Source organism: Nicotiana attenuata, unplaced genomic scaffold (genome assembly GCF_001879085.1).
Source record: "Nicotiana attenuata strain UT unplaced genomic scaffold, NIATTr2, whole genome shotgun sequence".
Classification (NCBI taxonomy): Eukaryota; Viridiplantae; Streptophyta; class Magnoliopsida; order Solanales; family Solanaceae; genus Nicotiana; species Nicotiana attenuata.
Window position 1 is genome coordinate 84,244 of NW_017673636.1, and position 19,015 is coordinate 103,258.

Sequence of the window (19,015 nt, forward strand, 5' to 3'; positions counted from 1 at the left end):
GATACCAAATTGATGACGTTTTCATCATAAGCAAAAAGAAGGTCATCTCAAACAATAGCAACAACATTGTTCTCGTTATTTTCAACTTTCTTTCCTTCTCTAATGTCTTGTTTCAACTTGTGGCAAAACCTTTTGATATGTCCTTTCTTGCCATAGTAGTTGCATGTAATATTATGGTATTTGGACCTTGACTTACTTCTGCTTTTATCTCTATTCCTCGAACCTCTTGTTCTGTCTCTCCCCCGGTCTTCTGTAACCAAAATATCTTTTTGTGAGGACGAACCCTGAGATTTTCTCCTTACTTCCTCTTTCAACACACCACTCTTGGGATATTCCATGGTTACTGATAGTAGGCTATAATTATGTAGTTTAGCTACCATTTACGCTCCAAATTAGCCGCACTGTATTGATATATGAATGTTAAATGATAAGAAATTGCTCTAATTAAGAACTTTATGCTTTGTAAGAGCAATTCCAGGCTATGAGGATATTAAAGAGTGTTTTGGAGTTAATATGAAGCAATGAAGTCCAATCGGAGGTGAGTGCGCGCAAAAGAAGAAAGAAAATTGAAGGAAGAAATATCCTCCAGGTGCGCGGTCGATCCGCGGCCGCGCACTGGCTGCGCTCGTCAGGCAAAACAATGGGCAATATGCGCGGTCCATCCGCGGTTGATCCACGGCCGCGCACGTCGCTCCAAGGATTCTTATTTCAGGGATAAATTTGTAAGTTTAGAGGTGACTCTCCTTGACCTATATGAAGCCCAGCTCGCCCAAAAAGAGGGTATCTTGGTTTTTGGAAGGATTTTGAAGGAAGAACAGGCAAGAAGCAAGACGGAAGATTCGGCATAGAGTTTTTATCTTTCTTCCTCTTGTTTTTATCATTGATGATGAATTCTATTGTGATGATTGTGAAAACAATTATGCATAGCTAAACTCCTTATCTAGGGTTTTGATGGAACCTATTGGAGGATGATTTTCTTGTTATGTTAATATAGATTTGCCATAGTATTCTCTCTATTTGTTCAACTATATTATGATTGCTGTTGATTGAAGGGCCCTCAATCGACTGTGCCTATTTAGTATGTATTACTCGGGAGAGAGTGCATATTTAGGTAGTTGTTGAACAACACCACTCCTAACGTATATGAAGGATCAATACGAAGGATTTAAAGGTGGGATTAGGGATAACGAAACCTTGGGTGCGATCTAAGTGAGCTATACTTAAAGCTAGCTAGCGTAATTCGGGAGAATATGTCTAGTATATTATTGTAATTACTCGGGAGAGAGTTACGACAGTCAGAGTGCTCATGATCGATAGAGAAGACTTAGGCAAATTTATAGCAAACATAGCGGAAAGGATTCCAACAATAGGGGAAATCATAACCTTAGATCATTCCTATTCTTGTCTACAACCCGTTCGTAGTTAGTTCTTAATTATTGCATTGTCATTACATAATATTTAGTTAGTAAACATTCAATCTGTTACTCAAATATTTCTGAAGATTGAATACGTGAATTTGTGTAAGTCCAATAGCTGTGATTGATAGGTTAATTCCATGTGGGATTCGACTCCGGACTTGTTAACGGAATATATTTGCAGTGACCACTTTGTCCTTTTTATAAGGCATAGTTGGGCTTGATCAGTTACCTTACCTTTGGGAGCTGAATTTTTCAAAGAAACACGAAGAGTTTTCCCAAGAGTCTGGGAGAGTATTAAGAAGCCAAAGTCCTTGTATCTCATCATCAAAATTAACTCCCATTCCAGACAGCTGATCAAGGACACCCTAAAAATCATTTATATGATCAAGGATATAACTGCCCTCCTTGTATTTAAAGATCATCAATTGCTTTAGTAGGAACAACTTATTGTTCCCAGTTTTTGAAGCATAAAGAGTCTCATGCTTTTTCCACAACGATATCGCATGTGTCTCATTCACAATATGATTGCGAACATTATCTTCAACCCATTGTCGTATATATCCACATACTTGCTGGTTTTCGATATCCCAATCTTCATCAGATATACTCTCGGGTTTATGAGCTGCAAAAACGGGTAGAAGCATCTTCTTCACGAACAACAAGTCTTTCATCTTGCTTGTCCAAGCATTATAATAGCTCCCATTTAAACATATCATCTTGCTCATATTCGCCTCAATTCCGTAAAAATCTGGATAAATAACGAAGGCTTTGATACAATTGTTATGTCGAGGAAGAGGCAAACCCAAAAATAAAGAAAATAAAGAACACAAAATACAAGATCCAATCGTGTATTGAGTCTTCTATTTGTCAATCAAACTCGAGCTATTCATCTTTACACTAAGACATTTTTCATTTTTAAACACAAAAGAACATGTATTCCATGTGATATCTAGTTTTAGGTTCTAAAATAATTTAGTGAAGAAATGATTAGGGGGAATCATGAGTTTACGAGAATAGACAATGAATTTTTAAGGGGTCTGTTTGACATAATGGATAAGCAAATAATTTTGGGATAAATTGTCATGCTCATTTTTAGAGTCACTTTACGCGCAACTTCTGAAAGCTGAAATATGTCAAATAATTTGAAATGCATGAAGAAGGATATAACAAAGTATTATGAACTACTCAGTACTCCCTCTGTCTCAAAAAGGATAGTGGGGTTCGTTGTATAAGAGTTACCGCATGTAGTATTATTATTAGAGTTTAAGTTATATACATAAGCATCCGTCATTATTACGTATTTTGTTAATTAATTTGTCTTATTTTTAGATTACAAATTACACATTTTAAGAAGTTTTATACATAAATATTCTTTGAGCGACCTGATAATGTAAGAAACTATTTATGATATACATAACTACAACTCTTATTATATTCCAAATTATTGAGTTCCTTATCATTAAATCTAATGTCTTTTGTCGTTGGCAGAATAGCCTAAATGGCACCTATACTTGTCCCACTTTATCATGCCGGTCCCCAAACTTAACAATTTGCCAATTGAACACTTACACTCCTTCAAACCGTATATAATAAACGCTTATGACACGACGCTGTCATTGCGTGTAACACAATCTCATACATGTAGGATGCCACGTCAAGAAATTAAACCAAGTAGGCTCCACGTCATTTATTATGGCCACATAGGAAAATAAAATTAGTAATGATTATTAATCCCCCAAACCCAAATTTTCCCCTTATTTTACACTAACTCACTTAGGTTTAGTCCCTGATGAAGGCGGCGACTTGGGTCGGCGGCGGGAGTTTGTCTGCTCAGCACCTTGCCTTTCTTGAACATTCTTCTACGCCTCTGCTTACAACACCACCATCTTCTGCAACTTCTCATTTTCTTCAAATTATTCTTCTCTTTTTCGTTTACTCTCTTCATTTTTGCTTCTATAGGAGTTGTGGGCTGGTATAAAAATTCATCTTAATTTCTTCTCTTCCCCCCTGCTCACTCTTGCTGACTTGTTTTGGCTTACTGGGTCACTCAAATTATAACAATTGATTCAGCTTCATCAAGTTTCTTGAAGTTTTAATCACTTTGTTTGAGGAGATTTTTTTTTCAATCCTTGACTCTGCGACAATGGTTCAGATAAAAGAATTGTTCCTTTTTCAAAAGCCATAACCTTATATCCCTCTTAGCTATGGTTCCAGCTCCCCAAAGTGATCTGCATCTGAATGAGAATGACTCACAGGAGATAATATTATATGAAGTCCTCAATGAAGCTAATGCTCTTAACATACCATATTTACCCCAAAGAAACCAACTTCTTCCCAAAAATGTCTGTCGTCCATCACAGACCATAGGAAAGAAGTACAGAGGCGTAAAACGGAGACCATGGGGAAAATAGCTTTGGATATTAAATCAAAATAAGGAGAAAGAGAAAGTTGGGTATGGGGAAGAACAGATTACTTATTTGGATCCACCCTTTGCTTCAGTTATTTGGATCCACCTGTTTGCTTTTTTCTTTTTTTTCTTATTGTATATTTTTTTATTTTAATGATTTTTTCTTTTATTTTAATTATTTCTGGTTCAAAATGCTCATATTCACGCTCATTATCCGCGTGAATTACACTCACTTTGTCCAGCTCAACCATTATTTTGCCACATGCTTGGTCAACGGTCAGAGGGGTTTGAATAATAGGCTTTGATCAAGTTAAAGTGTCTGGATGAAAATAAGTGAAGTTTGGGGACCGGTATGACAAAGTGGGACAAGTATAGGTGCCATTTAGGCTATTCTGCGTTTGTCCTTTGTTCTAAACTTTAGCTGAACATTTATCAAACTCATTTCAGGACGGAAACTTCCTATTTTCTTCTCTCTCACTAAATCTCCTCCACTCTTCCCCACCCCCACCCACACTCATCATATGACCATATAAATCTCTCCATTTTTGTTACAAGTTTAAACACTATTATTCTTCCAAATGGCGTCCATGAAAATGCTTATGTTTATTCTTCAACTCAACTATTTTACTTTCTTCTTCTTGTTACTTCAGGCCTCGGCTGAGCTTCACCGGTTGGAACATCCGGCGAAAACCGACGGCTCCCTTAGTATTTTGGTCGTCGGAGATTGGGGACGGAAAGGAACCTATAACCAAACTGAAGTTGCTCAGCAGGTAATTAACATTAGACTTAATCTTTACAACAAAGGGTTAGTTAATTTGAATTTAATTGCCTTCCATAATTTTCTTGGAATGCAACTTTGAAATTTATAAAAAGGAAAGAGTGTATGTTTGTAAAATAAGTTATACTTCCTCCGTTTTAATTCATGTGAACTCATTTAACTGATTATAAAATTTAAAATTAAGGTCATACTGAGTAGCAAGAAGAAAAGAATGTTTTACCCCCTTTTTCTTAATTTATATGACATACTTTGTTTTAGTACGGAGCTTAAAAAAAAAAAAATAATTCTGAAACTATAGTTTAAATGTGTCATAACAATTATGTGATTATAAGATTTTTAAAATATGCCACATAATATTTGCGTGGCTATAAAAAAATAATTAAATGAGAGAGAAAAATTTGTCAGACAATTGCATATTACGGGAGAAAGACACTCTAAATGGAGGGCAATACTAGATAGGATAAATAGTTATCCATGTTAGCATATAGTCTGAGTTCGAGCTGTGGAACTTAAGTGTTACGAAGCATAGGTTATTTTTGTGAGACCCGACCTAGAGTCCAATGAGCGGGAGGTTGTATATATTTACACTTGGTTAAATAAAATTTTCAGTTTAACCAAAAAACAACTTTTATTAAATATAATAAAAATTTAAATTAAATTATTTTCAAATACCAAATATATTCTTCTTCTTGAACAACAACAACATCCCAGTAAAATTTTATTAGTGGGGTTTGGAGAGAGTAATGTGTACGCAGACCTTATCCTACCCCGAAAGAGTAAAAAGACTATTTCCGAAAGACCCTCGGCTCAAGAACACTTTTTTCTTCTTTGAAATGGCTTAATAAAAAAAGTTTTTTTTTTGTTGCTAATAAGTGAAACCATGGTCAGCCATTTGAAAGAATACAAGTGGTGGAAGTCAAAAGTTATAAGTTTCTTTTAATGCCTTTTTCCCACTTCTCAATTCTCATTGCCTTTGGTCGTAAAGAATGATACCTTGCAGATTCCAAATATGATCCTATAACCTGTGATGGATTTAGATCACAATTTATGGTTCACAGAAACTCAATAACTTTATCCAAATCTTATATTCCCTCCGATTTACTTTAATTAATTTTTATGTATACTAAGGAATCTATTTTTTAGCTCTGTTTTAAAAGGCAGAATTGGGACTCGCCCGGGGCTCGCCCCAGGGCGGAGCACTCGTAAAACGCCCCTGGGCTTATGTGTGAGACTTAGTTCCGTGATACTTACGCCTCGGTCACTGGAAATTTGGGAAAATGCTAGAGAATTTTAAATTGTGAATTATGTTTATACATAAATTCTCTTTCAAATAAAAATCATATTAAATAAAAGGAGTATTTAAGTAAAATATCAAATTATAGTATTGAAATTCTTTCAAGATTTATTACTCCTTAATAGATACATATAAGATTTCATATCGAATTCATTACTTTTGATGTTTGAGTTGTAACGACGTTGCAACTAATTTACATATTATGATATATGTCATACTTCTCATATTATTCATAGCCGAATTATAATTTTTTAAATAGATTATTTGTTATAATTTTGTGATTTTGATGTAATTTTTATAATTATTTTTTATTTTGTACTATCTTAAACTTCTTGAAATTTGTAAAATTTAAAGATCCGTGGGACTCACGCCCAATGTCTCAGGGCTTACGTCTCGCCTCGTCAGAGGTAAAACGTCTCGCCTCTCGCCCCCGCCTTTTAAAATATTGTTTTTTAGCATTAGTAACAATGACATTGACCAGATTAATCTTAATTTGTTCATTAAAAATACAATAAATACTCCTATGCTCTATACTCCAGGGATAACTTTGGGAAAAAAAGTTAATTCCTTCTTGATATCTGGAAAAAATCAAAAATTGTAGACCACACTAAAAGACCAAAAAATTAATTAAAGTGGACAGAAGGAAATATATATTAAAAAATATTCATAAATATAGACGATAAATTTAATTATTATTTTATATATTAATTTAAGCTTATTATAGGAATGCTATAAGCTTTAATTCTTCTAATCCTATTCCTCAATGACGTGTATCCTATTCCTCGATGACAAATAACTAATGACACCGTCACCATAATTAATTAAGCATGTGGGTCCTCAAAATTGTCGATTATCTGACATTATCTCACTAATGAAAGAGTCATAATCATACTTCGACACTAATCAACTCAGCTTCTTTTTCTTGTTGCTTATCGTTCAACTTCATTTTGTTTCTCTTTGTATTATTTCTTCAATAAAGACATTTGATTAATGCCTCCTAACCTCTATGGTTTTTATCACGTTATACATGAAATTGACAGAACATTAAGCTATATGAGTAATATCTTTACTTCTTGAGGTCCCATTTTCTTTTTCTGTTTTATTTAATCCATTCATATATTGACACCCAGCTAATAATTATTGTGTATTTCTGCTTTATTTTTCTTTTTGTCGGTTCACTTAAATATGACAACGTGGCTTCATATCTTTCATTGATGCTGTCTTACTATTTTAAAAGGCATAATTTGTCACTAATCACTACAAATATTAACCTTCCACTTTTAAAGTATGATTTAATTAAAAATTAACTTTGAAACCCCCAATTAGGGGTGTTCATGGTTCGGTTTGGATCGGTTTTTTCCTAAAAAGAAACCAAATTAAGTAAGTCGGTTTTTCAAATATTAGAACCAAACCAAACCAATTCGATTTTTTCTCGATTCGGTTTATGTCGGGTTTCTTGGGTTTTTCGGTTTTTTCGGTTATTTGTCGGTTTTTTCTTAAATATAGAACATACACTACCAAACACATATTTCGGCGACCACATTTTCAATGTAACACTATCAAATCAATTGCCCTTTGAGAAATCTATTATTTACCAAGATATATTGATGATAATTGAATCAAATAGTGATGAATAATTTAAGGACTCAACTAAAAATATATTATTTTTAACACGAAATGGATTCTTACATTTAACAAAAGAAAACTACCAATCAAACTAGAATGTAAAGGTAAAGAACTATACTAAAAGTGCAAACTATTAATATTTACCATAAAATTTTTGAAACTTTGTATAAAAATATACATATATATATATATAGGTGTAATAATAAATTTGAAATAACTACTCCTATAGTCGGTTTGGTTCGATTTTTTTCGGTTTTTTCCTGATTAAAACCAAAACCAAACCAAATTTGATCGGTTTTTAAAATTCAAAATCAAAACCAAACCAAATCAATAAGATCATGATATGCAGATATTTGCAGAGGAAGTAAAATATACGCCTACCAATACTTTCAAAGATGAATAGATAAATGGTAAAATATAATTTTTCTCCATTCTATATTTCCTAAAGTATTGTTTCTTTATCTCGAATTTTATGTAGATGGGAATAATTGGAGAGAGATTAAACATTGATTTTGTTGTATCAACTGGCGACAATTTCTATGATAATGGATTGACTGGTTTAGATGATTCAGCTTTTGAGGAGTCATTTACCAATGTTTACACTGCTCCGAGCTTACAGAAAAAGTGGTACAATGGTGAGTTTCTTTCTTTTTCCCCTTTTAACCAGTATAAAATATATACGTACAAATATATTAGAGTAATAAAAAGTAGGGACGTATTCAAGTTTTAAATTTGATGAGTTCAACGTTTCAGATTCTAATATAATATTTAATTATTTCTTGCAACTTTAAGTAAATTCACACACACATAATATATATAAGGGTCCGTTTGGCCATAAGAAATTTTTTACTTTTTTGGAAATTCTTTTACTTTTTTCGGAATCAGTGTTTGTCCATGAAAAATTTCAAATTTCATTTAAAGAGGGTGTTTGGCTAAGCTTATAAGCTGGTCAAACTGGCTTATAAGCACTTTTTGGCTTATCTACGCGTTTGGTAAAATTAAAAGTGCTTATAAGTTAAGTGCTTATAAGCCAAAAATAAGCCAAAAGTCATAAATTGGTCTCCCCCAACTCATCAAATTTCAGCTTATAAGCAGTTTAAGTTTGACCAAAATATTTACTATTCGATCCCTAAAATACTTCTTTTTAAAACAAAACACTTGGTATACCCATTTCTTTAGCTGCATATTATTAATTTCAGCACTTTTATCCAAACACGTAACTGCTTATTTTTTAAATCAACTTCAGCACTTAAAAGTGCTTTTTAGCACCTAATACTTATCAGTTACTCTAAATCAGCAAAGCCAAACGGGCTCAAAGTTGAATTTCAGAATTTTTTGGAAAGTTGAAAAACTCCAAAAAGGTTTTTTTCAAAATTTTCACTTTAAATCACTCACAAAAATTAAAAAATAACTCCAAATTGTATTCATGTCCAAACACTATTTTAATTTTCAAATATTATTTTCAGTTTAAATCTTTTTCACTTTTTTTCGAAATTTTACAATTCTTATATCCAAATGCCCACTAACAATAGCATGTGGATATATGTACTTCCCACGTTTGATTTTATGCATGCATTTGTGGCTATCATTTTTCAAAAATTAATTGGGCATCAGCTAAGTACTATTTTGGACCACTGTATAATTCCAACAACTAATGGTACGATTATTTAATGCGTTGTTAAAATGGTAAGGTAATTTATCAGGAAAATATGAGGCACAATACTGGTGAAATTCATGGATAAATACTTATTCGCATACAATATTTATATAAAATCAATTTTAATTTTTATTAACTAGTGATAATGATGCATGTGAAGACATATGTTTATGTTCCAGAAAAAAATATTTTTTAAAAACTATTTGGGCCATTTTGAAAATTTTATTTGCTTATATTTTTATTGCAGTTTTAGGGAACCATGACTACAGAGGTGATGCTTTAGCACAATTAAGTCCCATCCTTAAGCAAAAGGATAGCAGGTGGATATGTTTAAGGTCTTATATTGTTAATACAGGTAACAACTTGTTTAAGTTAAGCTTAATTAGGAAATTTTAAATTTCACTAATATTTAAACATTTTATCTCCTTCCCTGGCTTGAGCAGATGTGGCAGAATTTTTCTTTATAGATACAACTCCTTTCCAAGATATGTATTTCACAAATCCTAAAGATCATACTTATGACTGGAGAGACATTTTGCCTCGACAAGATTATCTTGACAATATTTTGAAGGTAAAGTTAAATTATGTATTAGCCGTTTTTGTAAACTGAATTTGTTTCAAGATGTTTGACGGCTTAGAAAACACAAACCTAAGGGCTCGTTAGGCAAAAAAAAAAATCACTTTTTTCTGATTTTTTTTTTTCGAATTCAGTAGCCATGAAATCTTCAATTTTAACTTGAAAATCTGAATGTTTCGAAAATTTAAAAAACTCCAAAAAATTATTTTTCAAAATTTTTTCTTTAGATCACTCACAAAAAATTCAAAAATAGCCCAAAATTATATTCATATCCAAACACAACTCTAATTTTTAAATACCATTTCAACTTAATTTTTTTTTTTTTTTTTTACGTTTTTCTAAATTTTACCATTCTTATGTCCAAACGCCCACTAAGTATTATTAACTGCGTTTTAAATTTTGACCAAATTAGGACTTGGACTTTGCATTAAGGGAATCAAGTGCAAAATGGAAGATTGTTGTTGGTCACCATACAATCCAAAGTGCTGGTCACCACGGTAACACCAAGGAGCTTGAAATCCAGTTACTCCCTGTCTTGCAGGTAAAGAATCGGGCAAAATACAAAATTGATCGTTCAGTCGAAATTATTTTTATTTTCTAGCCAAAGAGTATACAAAAAATGTATATTTTTGGTATATAATACCCATATATACAAAAAGATATACATTTTGTCGGCTATATTTCTTGGAAGTGGCTAAATATAAATTTCTCTAAAGAATTTTGATATTTTTCATCAAGTACAAATTCTTGTAGTTTTTATATCAAATTAAATTTCCGGAGATCTTTATTTTTGAAAATAAAATACAAGTGATATTTGCAGGCAAACAATGTTGACTTTTTAATAAATTGAAACAATAATATTGTTTCCTAAGTACTTATTTCTTCTCTTTTTCTTTTTCCTTCATTTTTCAGGCAAATGATGTTGACTTCTACATAAATGGACATGATCACTGCTTAGAGCATATAAGCAGTTCAGACAGGTAAATATTAAACACAATTAAAACAAAAAATTGGACTTTAATTTAATTCAAAAAAATAAAAAAAGGGGGTCAAAATTTTTAAAACAATTTTTTTTTTTTTTTTGCAGTCCACTTCAATTTTTGACAAGTGGTGGGGGGTCAAAAGCATGGAGGGGTGACATCAATTGGTGGAACCCAAAGGAAATGAAGTTCTATTATGATGGACAAGGCTTTATGGCAATGCAAATTACTCAAACAGAAGTTGGAATCCAATTCTTTGACATTTTTGGCAACCTTTTGCATAAATGGAGTGCCTTAAAACCCCTATTTTCCATTATGTAAATAGCTCCAAAAAGAAGAAAAAAATTGATGGATTTAATTTGCTTCTTCTTAGCAGCTAAATCTCCATACTATTGATGTAATTGAAAACTAGTGCAGCTTCTTGTCTATAATTCATTTCCCTCTAGTTGTCCCATTTCATAGGCGGATGTACTGCTGCTACTACCTTATATTGCCATATTCATGGTAAAATGACCAAATTTGCTCTTCTACTTTGTGGAAATGATTAATTTAATACAATATACTTTTCGCAGAAATACTCCCGTCGTTATTCAAGCAGTTCATCAAATATACGTCTCCTCTATTAGGGCTATATCTAAGATGGACGTCCAATCTCACACAAAATTAATATTTTTGTGAGGTGGACATCATCTGGCACGCCACCTCACCATGATCCCGACCCATTCTACCTCCCCCCCACCCCACCCCACCCCACCCCCCTCTCTTGCAATTCTTCTTCCACCACCATCACCTCCTCACCAACCACTATCAGCATATAAATTAAATTTATCAATGAATTTACTCCATAGAGTTTCGTGTATGGATCCTAAAGCTTAAACCATGGCATGGCGCAGTAAGTTCACCTAGTCTTTCGCCCAGCCTTCGCCTTCTTCAGTGGCCAAGTTGAAGCGTTCAACGTCGGTCTACCACCTTTCGGTTTTTTGTTTTTTAGAAAAACCTCTTACCAAATGGTTGTTCGCTACAGTCTTTAAGTCTCGCCTAGCCTCTCCCACCGTTCTCCAGAAAACTAGCGGCTCGCAACTGTTCAGTCGTTCTCTAGGAAATAGGAGATGTGCCACTGACTGGGTTCACAACACAACCATCGTTTTATCTGTGTTCAAACCAAAAGCTAACATAGATGTTATTGTTAGAATTTTCGAATTTTGTTCACATCTTAGATGTAGGGCTGTGCATAATTTGGTAAATACCGAATTACCGTACCAAAACCGAAAAATTTTGGTATTTGGTATTCGATATTTGGTACTCGGTATGGTATTTGGTTTAGGTTTTAAAAAATATTGGTATTTGGTACTTTAAAAATACCGAAATACCGATACCGTACCGAAATATATATTATATTACACAATACATATATTACTAATTATAACATAAATATGAAAATCTAAGATTTTACTTTCCTTCATTCTCTAAGTTCATGAGTTAACTCTAAGCAAGTAACACGACATTTCTAATGATCAAATTTATTCTTTTATGTCAGTTTTTCTCTCTGGGTTGATATTTGCTAGTTTTGGACAAAACTTTTGTCAACAAATATTTTTAGTTTTGTACTTTTGAGTACTTTAGTTTAAAATATTCAGTCTATGACTCTATGCACTAGTTAGTATTCAAACCGAATAAACCGAAATTACCAAACCGAATAAACCGAAACCGAATGGAGAAAAACCGAACTGTACCGAATTTAATTAGGTACGGTATTGGTATTACATTTTAAGAAATCGAATACCGAAAATACCGAACCGAAATGTCTAAATACCGTACCGATCGACGATCACCCCTACTTACATGTATAAATTAACTCATCTTTGTAAAGGAGCCGAATGAATCTAATATTTTATGTTCAGTTTGAATTAGAGACGTTAAAAAATAATAATACATGCAAGTAGACAAGACAAGAAACATATTTGTATTGGGAAAAATTGAGTTTATATATATTGAAGTGATTGAAAGATGACATGTCATGACACGTAGACTGGTCAAAGAATGATGATCAGCAAAGAGGCACGAGTTGCAACAGATACGAGCAGAGACACGAGCAGAGACGCGAGCAGAGACACGAGCAGAGATTCAAAAGACTCGGCGCTCGTACCTATTTAAGTTCAACAGTTAAAGAGAATGAACTTGATAGCAAAAGAGAGTACGGATACAGTATTTAATAGACATTAATTACTGGAAACGTTATAGAATCTGTATTGAATTACAATGATTATCATTTATAACGTAGCATTAGATGCCTTTAATTGTCTATAATGGCCTTATTATGACAAAGGCAAAACGTATATCTTAAAAATAGCTATAAAAAGGAGAAGACTGATCATTTGTAAGGACAGAAAAAGACTATTGAATATACTGATTTACTTCGCTTTCTATTCATCCTTTATTTACATCCATTATTCTTATTTCTATTTGATTATCAGTAACCCGAGTTCTTCTAAAATAAGCTTTGACTGAAATGTCACTTTTTGATTAAACAATATTGTACACAATAATCATTCCTATCTCTATCAGATTACATAGAAAACAATCAATAACACTAAAATACACTTTAATATCGATATTCATCGTGCTCTTATGTAACATTTACCCCTAACTATTGACTATCTAAATAAGAGTCCTTTGACACTTTGAATTTGTGTAAGACATTTCCAAAAACATCGTAATATACAAACTCAGCTTCTAATTTGTTCAATTCCACTGAAACAAATCCTTGTCCATCATAATAAAATTTCAATTCTGCCGGATTCCACCATTTAATATCGCCCCTCCATGCTTTGGATCCGCCTCCGCTTGTTAAAAATTCTAAGTTGCTAAACAAATAATTAACCCATAATTAATTATGATTACGTAATAATAGTGTATGTAAAGATACAACATGTATACTTGACGTCTGGTTACCTGTCTATGCTTCCAATGCGTTCCAAGCAGTGATCATGTCCATTAATGTAAAAATCAACATTATGTTCCTAAATGAAATAATTGGATAAAGTTACCAAAAATTATAAATCCAAATTTTTTTTTGAAGATCAGCTCATATTTAACTCTCAAAACTAATATATGTGTAGTAATTAATAAATTACCTGAAGTACTGGAGTTAATTGTTCAGCAAGCTCTGTAATAATACCATGATGTCCAGCACTTTTAATCGTATGGTGACCAATCACCATCTTCCATTTTGCAGTAGACCTACTTAATGCCAAATCCAAATCCTATTTTGAAAACACCAAATGAGAAATAAGAAAAAAGGGTTTAGAGAAATTAAAGAAAAAGGGTTCTCAATATATTAATTCTATAAAGTATTATATATATAACCATTTTACATGGCACCAAAAGTCCTCGGATTATATGTTTTGATCTATGTTTTCCTCTTAATTTTTTGTTGTTTTAAAATTGTGAAGATATCACGACTCTTATTAACTCATAGGTCAAAAGTTGAAATGGACCAATATGTAATGATCTAATTAGAGCCGTAAATATGGGCCTGGCCCGTTAGGCCGACTCAGCCTAGCCCAGCCGTGATTTAATAGGGTTGGGCTAAGATTTTTGAAGCCCATTTATAACGAGGTTTTTAAGCCCTGCCCAAGTGAGCCCGTGGCCCATGAGGCTTGACCGATGCTGGATTGTGCCGGCCCGTGGGCTTAATAAACGTATTTAATTAAAAATATAGGGAACTAAAAATAACAAGAAGACTAGTCCAATCTCAAACTTGTAATATTTTTTGTTCTTAAATTTCAGTTATTTCTTAATGTTTAACTAATTAACTTTGCACATAACTATAGATTTAGATGAAAATAAAGATATTAAGACATTTTTGTTTTACAAAAGGATTCAAATGTGCTTGAAAAAGATGATTTGTTGGTGTTGGATATTCCATGAGCACCTTGAAGATATTTTTAAGTGTAGTTTATTTTGAGAAGTGACTTTTAATGAATGAAATATTGTCCTCATCTTTTGTGTTTTATAACAATCTATTAGAACAATATCAAAAGTAATTAAGTTTTGCAAAAGCTTTATATATATATATATATATATATATATATATATATATATATATATATATATATATATATATAAAACTTTAAAAATGGTGGGTCACCCCTATATATATATATAACTTTAAAAATGGTGGGTCACCCCGTGGGGCCCGTGGCCCATGTAGGACTGGGTTGGTCTGACCATTTTAAAGCCCACCAATATAGTGGGCCAGCCCAACCCAGCCGGTCAAACGTCAAAGCCGGCATAGGCTGGGCGAGGCTGGGCCGGGCCAGCCCATATTGACAGTCTAGATCTAATAATGTGAGATACAATAATAATTATTATTATAATTTAAGTTATATACACTAATAATTTTTTATACGATCAATGAATTATAACTTACGATAGCAAGTTGGTTTTTATTTTTATCAAATATTAACTTGTATTTATCAAAAAAATTACTTATAATTATCTAAAATTGTCGGTGCAACAAACTTAAACTCAACATTATTACCTTTAAGAGATCGTTGAAGTATTTGTCCCTTGGCAAGACACCTTTCCAGTCATAAGTGTGATCTTTTGGGTGTGTAAAATAGTCGTCAACAAAGGGGGTAGTGTCTATGAAGAAAAATTCCACAATTTCTGCCTCACCAAAAAATAAGGACAAGAATATCAATATTTGCTTTTAAGAATATGCACCTCTCTTTAGTGTTAATCTTTTTCTTATCTTATTTGAAAAAAGAGAATGAAAAACAATGGATTTTGCACCTTTATAATGTTAAAAACCCCTAAATCTCAGAGTACGAGAGTTAAAATATTTAATTTTCGAGAGACGACGATTCTTTTTTGAAAATAAAAATTGTAGTCAAATATTCTTATTTTTACCTGCATCAAGAACATAAGATCTCAAACAAAACCATCTTTCGTCCTTTTCTCTAAGAACTGGACTTAATTGCGCCTCTACATCACCCCTGTAGTCATGGTTTCCCAACACTGCCACAACAAAAAAAAAAAAAAATAGGAACTTAATTATACAAAACGATTTTTTGGATATTCAGTTTCATGCAATATATTACACGTTAATTTAGTTTTATGTTCTTTATGATTAATCACATGGAATTACGCGTTTACATAATCTTGTTTATACGTCCCCGTAACTTTTCAAAGGCTTGTAATCATAATAAACTACAATCAGGGCTCAGGGGTAGATCTAGAGTGTCATTTATGGGTAGTTTTTGTTCAAATCATATATATGTATTAATGAATTCACTACAAATTTATAAGCGATATTTATTTCTGAACTAATTATTATTTTATATTAATTTAAGATTGTTGCAGCCGCTTATAAGAACCAATAAACTACTAACTCATGAATCCGCCTCTAAGTAGTAAGTACAATAATGATGATGAAAAATTTGCATAAAAGATTTACCATTGTACCACGTCTTTTTCAAGCTAGGAGCTGTATAAATATTGACGAATGAATCATAAAATGCAGGATCATCTATATCTTTGAGCCCATCGTCGTAGAAATTGTCACCAGTTGATATTACAAAATCAATATTTAGCTTCTCTCCTATCTTTCCCATCTACACATTTAATAAACCAAAAACAAACAACAACAAAAAAACTTAAACGATTATTATTACATAATAATGTGTCACAAATCAAAAACACAAAAGTTTAATATTCAAGTTCTACCAATATTCAAATTATAGCCACACCAAGTTCTCGATAAGCATGTTTGTTTATGTAATGTTTTGCTTTTAAGGAAAAGTACTTTTACAATAATAGGTGGATCCGCGATTTAAAGTTTATATGTTCCTACAATAACCTCACGTTAATACATATATAGTATTTGAGCAAAAGTTACTTGCATATACAGAGGCGGATCAAGGATTTAATGTTTATGGGTTCCTGCAACGACCTTGAGTAAATTTTTAGTAGTAACTGGGTTCATATTCAAACATTTATAGATACTTAGTGAATATTTGAAACACATTTACACTGTTTGGACAAAAGTTACTGAGTTCACGTGAACACGTACTTGTGCACCTGAACTTGTATGTGCCATTGTAGATCCGCCCCAGTTTACAACTAACTTTAACTGGATAGGTCAATCAAATTCTAGCTATTTTTAGTACTATTATTCTGCTTAATTTCAATCCAAACATATGTATGGCATTCTTCTCCTTTGCTTTTAATTACGTACCCCAATAAAACAGTACAAATATGGATATAACGTTAAAAACTTAAAAGGGTGTTTAAAACGTAAGAGAAATCGAGTTTAAAATGGGATACAGAGGAGTAAAAAGAATTTTTGTGTTGCTTAAAGTAATGAATTTTTTGAAAGAATGACTTTTGGAAGGAATATGCCTTTTCCCTTTAACTCCATCATCAAATAAGATCAATCTGGTATCTCCACAGAATTATTTCTTTTTTATTTGCGTGAAGAAAAAAAACTTGTCTCTTACACTCTAATAACATATATATATATATATATATATATATATATATATATATGGATTGTGGTTGAGTGATCTTCATTTTTGTTAGGCAGAGTTTTATCCCTCAATATATGACCTCGGGTGCGATTTTATATTTAATCGAACTCCAATAAAAGGATCGGACACTAGGTGAGAAATAATGGGGAAAAAAGAGGTAATAATATATATGCAAAAATTCATATTGCTTTGAATCCCCCACAACTCTTCCTTTCTCCCACCCTACCCCTAATTAAATAATCAGAAGAGAAGTAGGTGTTCAAAGGTCAGTAAGAAGTTTATTTAATTAACTACGGCATTATTATTATTAAGATGCAAAAATTTAATTTTTAAATTGATGCCTCACATGCATATTTAAATGTCAAAAAAAAAAAGATATAATGAAACGTAGATTCAAAATTATATTAACAGCCTATTATATTGCATTGGTAGCAATAGATTTATTGCCTCTCCCTCCTATACCTATTGAAATGTCTTATCATTTAATGCCAAACTTAATAACAAAAATACAAAATTTTCTTTCTCCCTATATCTTACAATAATATCACTGTCAGGGTTAATCAAGTATTTATCAAACACCAACTTTCAACAGACTTATATAAAACGCGAAAACAATAGAAAAGAACTCAAGAAGTGGTTTTTTTTTTTTTTACGTTCTCACAATAACTTTTTATTAATCACCAATTTTCAACATTTAAAGAATTCTATAAAACCAGAAACTTTATAAATTTTTAAAAGAAAAAACACCAAGGGACGTAACTGGTATAAGTATTATGATCAGAGGAATTAAAACTTGAAGAAGACAATCATGTTTTTTTTAACTAACCATATATTAAAGAAGAAGAACAACAACAACAACTCATATATATGAAAAGAAAATAATGAGATTTCAGGTTCAAATCCTAGCGGAGAAAGAAGAGAAGAACCTGAAAGGCGACGTCGGATTGATTATAGAGCCCTTTCCTCCCCCAATCTCCAACCACCAAAAAACTAAGTGAGCCATCAGCTTTTACAGATTGCTTCAAATATGGAAATTCAGCAGCACAAAGAAGAACATACACTCCAAAACTAGCCAAGAAAATTAGATACTGAAAATGCATAGTTTTCTTGAGAAAAAAAAAAGCTCTCATTTGATATGAAAAATGAAAGACTTTAATTTGGAGGGAATATTTATCACACAATATTGGCCTCTTTATTTGGTTTGCTTTCGTAAGGGGAAATGGTTTTATGAATGAAGAGTATATTAATGGAATATCCAAAAAAATTCTTTGTGTACAACATGCTATTTGGAAAGGAATATGAGTAAGAAATTGCAATGATGTGACAGCCTTATATCTATGTTTAAAGCCAATGTATCGTGCCTTTTATTTTATTCAAATCCTTGCTTATACGTATATCTCACATGATATACATTTTTTAACAAATTGGTACTCGAAATTCATTGACCAACTAATCTTTAGGGCCGTGTAAAATCCATTTAAGGAGAATCTTATTATTAATTCTCCATTTTCCAGATTCGATCGGAACTTTTTGTTAAAGGTGAAGGGATCTCATTCATCCTATCATAATTCTTAGTGGCAAAATACTGGGAATTTACTTAAGAGTTAGTGGTCAATATATTAAGCCAAAATTAGAAAAGCTTAAAAGTATATTGTTTCCAAAAGGAAGCACACTTTTGAACAACTCTCAACAATAATTAAATGTTTCACACGTACTTTCATGTGAACAATTAGTTGGAAGTTTCG

The 19,015-nt window shown here is 32.3% G+C and overlaps 2 protein-coding genes across 2 annotated transcripts; one reads left to right on the forward strand and one right to left on the reverse strand.

Annotated features, from left to right (window-relative positions):
- Window positions 1-4,253: 4,253 nt before the first annotated feature.
- Window positions 4,254-11,295, forward strand: LOC109216919 (purple acid phosphatase 3-like). The gene is made up of 7 exons (XM_019381143.1): window positions 4,254-4,595; window positions 8,002-8,158; window positions 9,428-9,535; window positions 9,624-9,751; window positions 10,170-10,298; window positions 10,670-10,737; window positions 10,845-11,295. The coding sequence occupies exons 1-7, from the start codon at window positions 4,404-4,406 to the stop codon at window positions 11,056-11,058; spliced, it is 996 nt and encodes a 331-aa protein (XP_019236688.1). The 5' UTR covers window positions 4,254-4,403; the 3' UTR covers window positions 11,059-11,295.
- Window positions 11,296-13,129: 1,834 nt separating this feature from the next.
- Window positions 13,130-18,574, reverse strand: LOC109216922 (purple acid phosphatase 8-like). The gene is made up of 7 exons (XM_019381146.1): window positions 18,197-18,574; window positions 16,199-16,355; window positions 15,652-15,759; window positions 15,281-15,408; window positions 13,872-14,000; window positions 13,690-13,757; window positions 13,130-13,601 (listed from the first exon to the last, which is right to left on the reverse strand). The coding sequence occupies exons 1-7, from the start codon at window positions 18,398-18,400 to the stop codon at window positions 13,385-13,387; spliced, it is 1,011 nt and encodes a 336-aa protein (XP_019236691.1). The 5' UTR covers window positions 18,401-18,574; the 3' UTR covers window positions 13,130-13,384.
- Window positions 18,575-19,015: the final 441 nt, after the last annotated feature.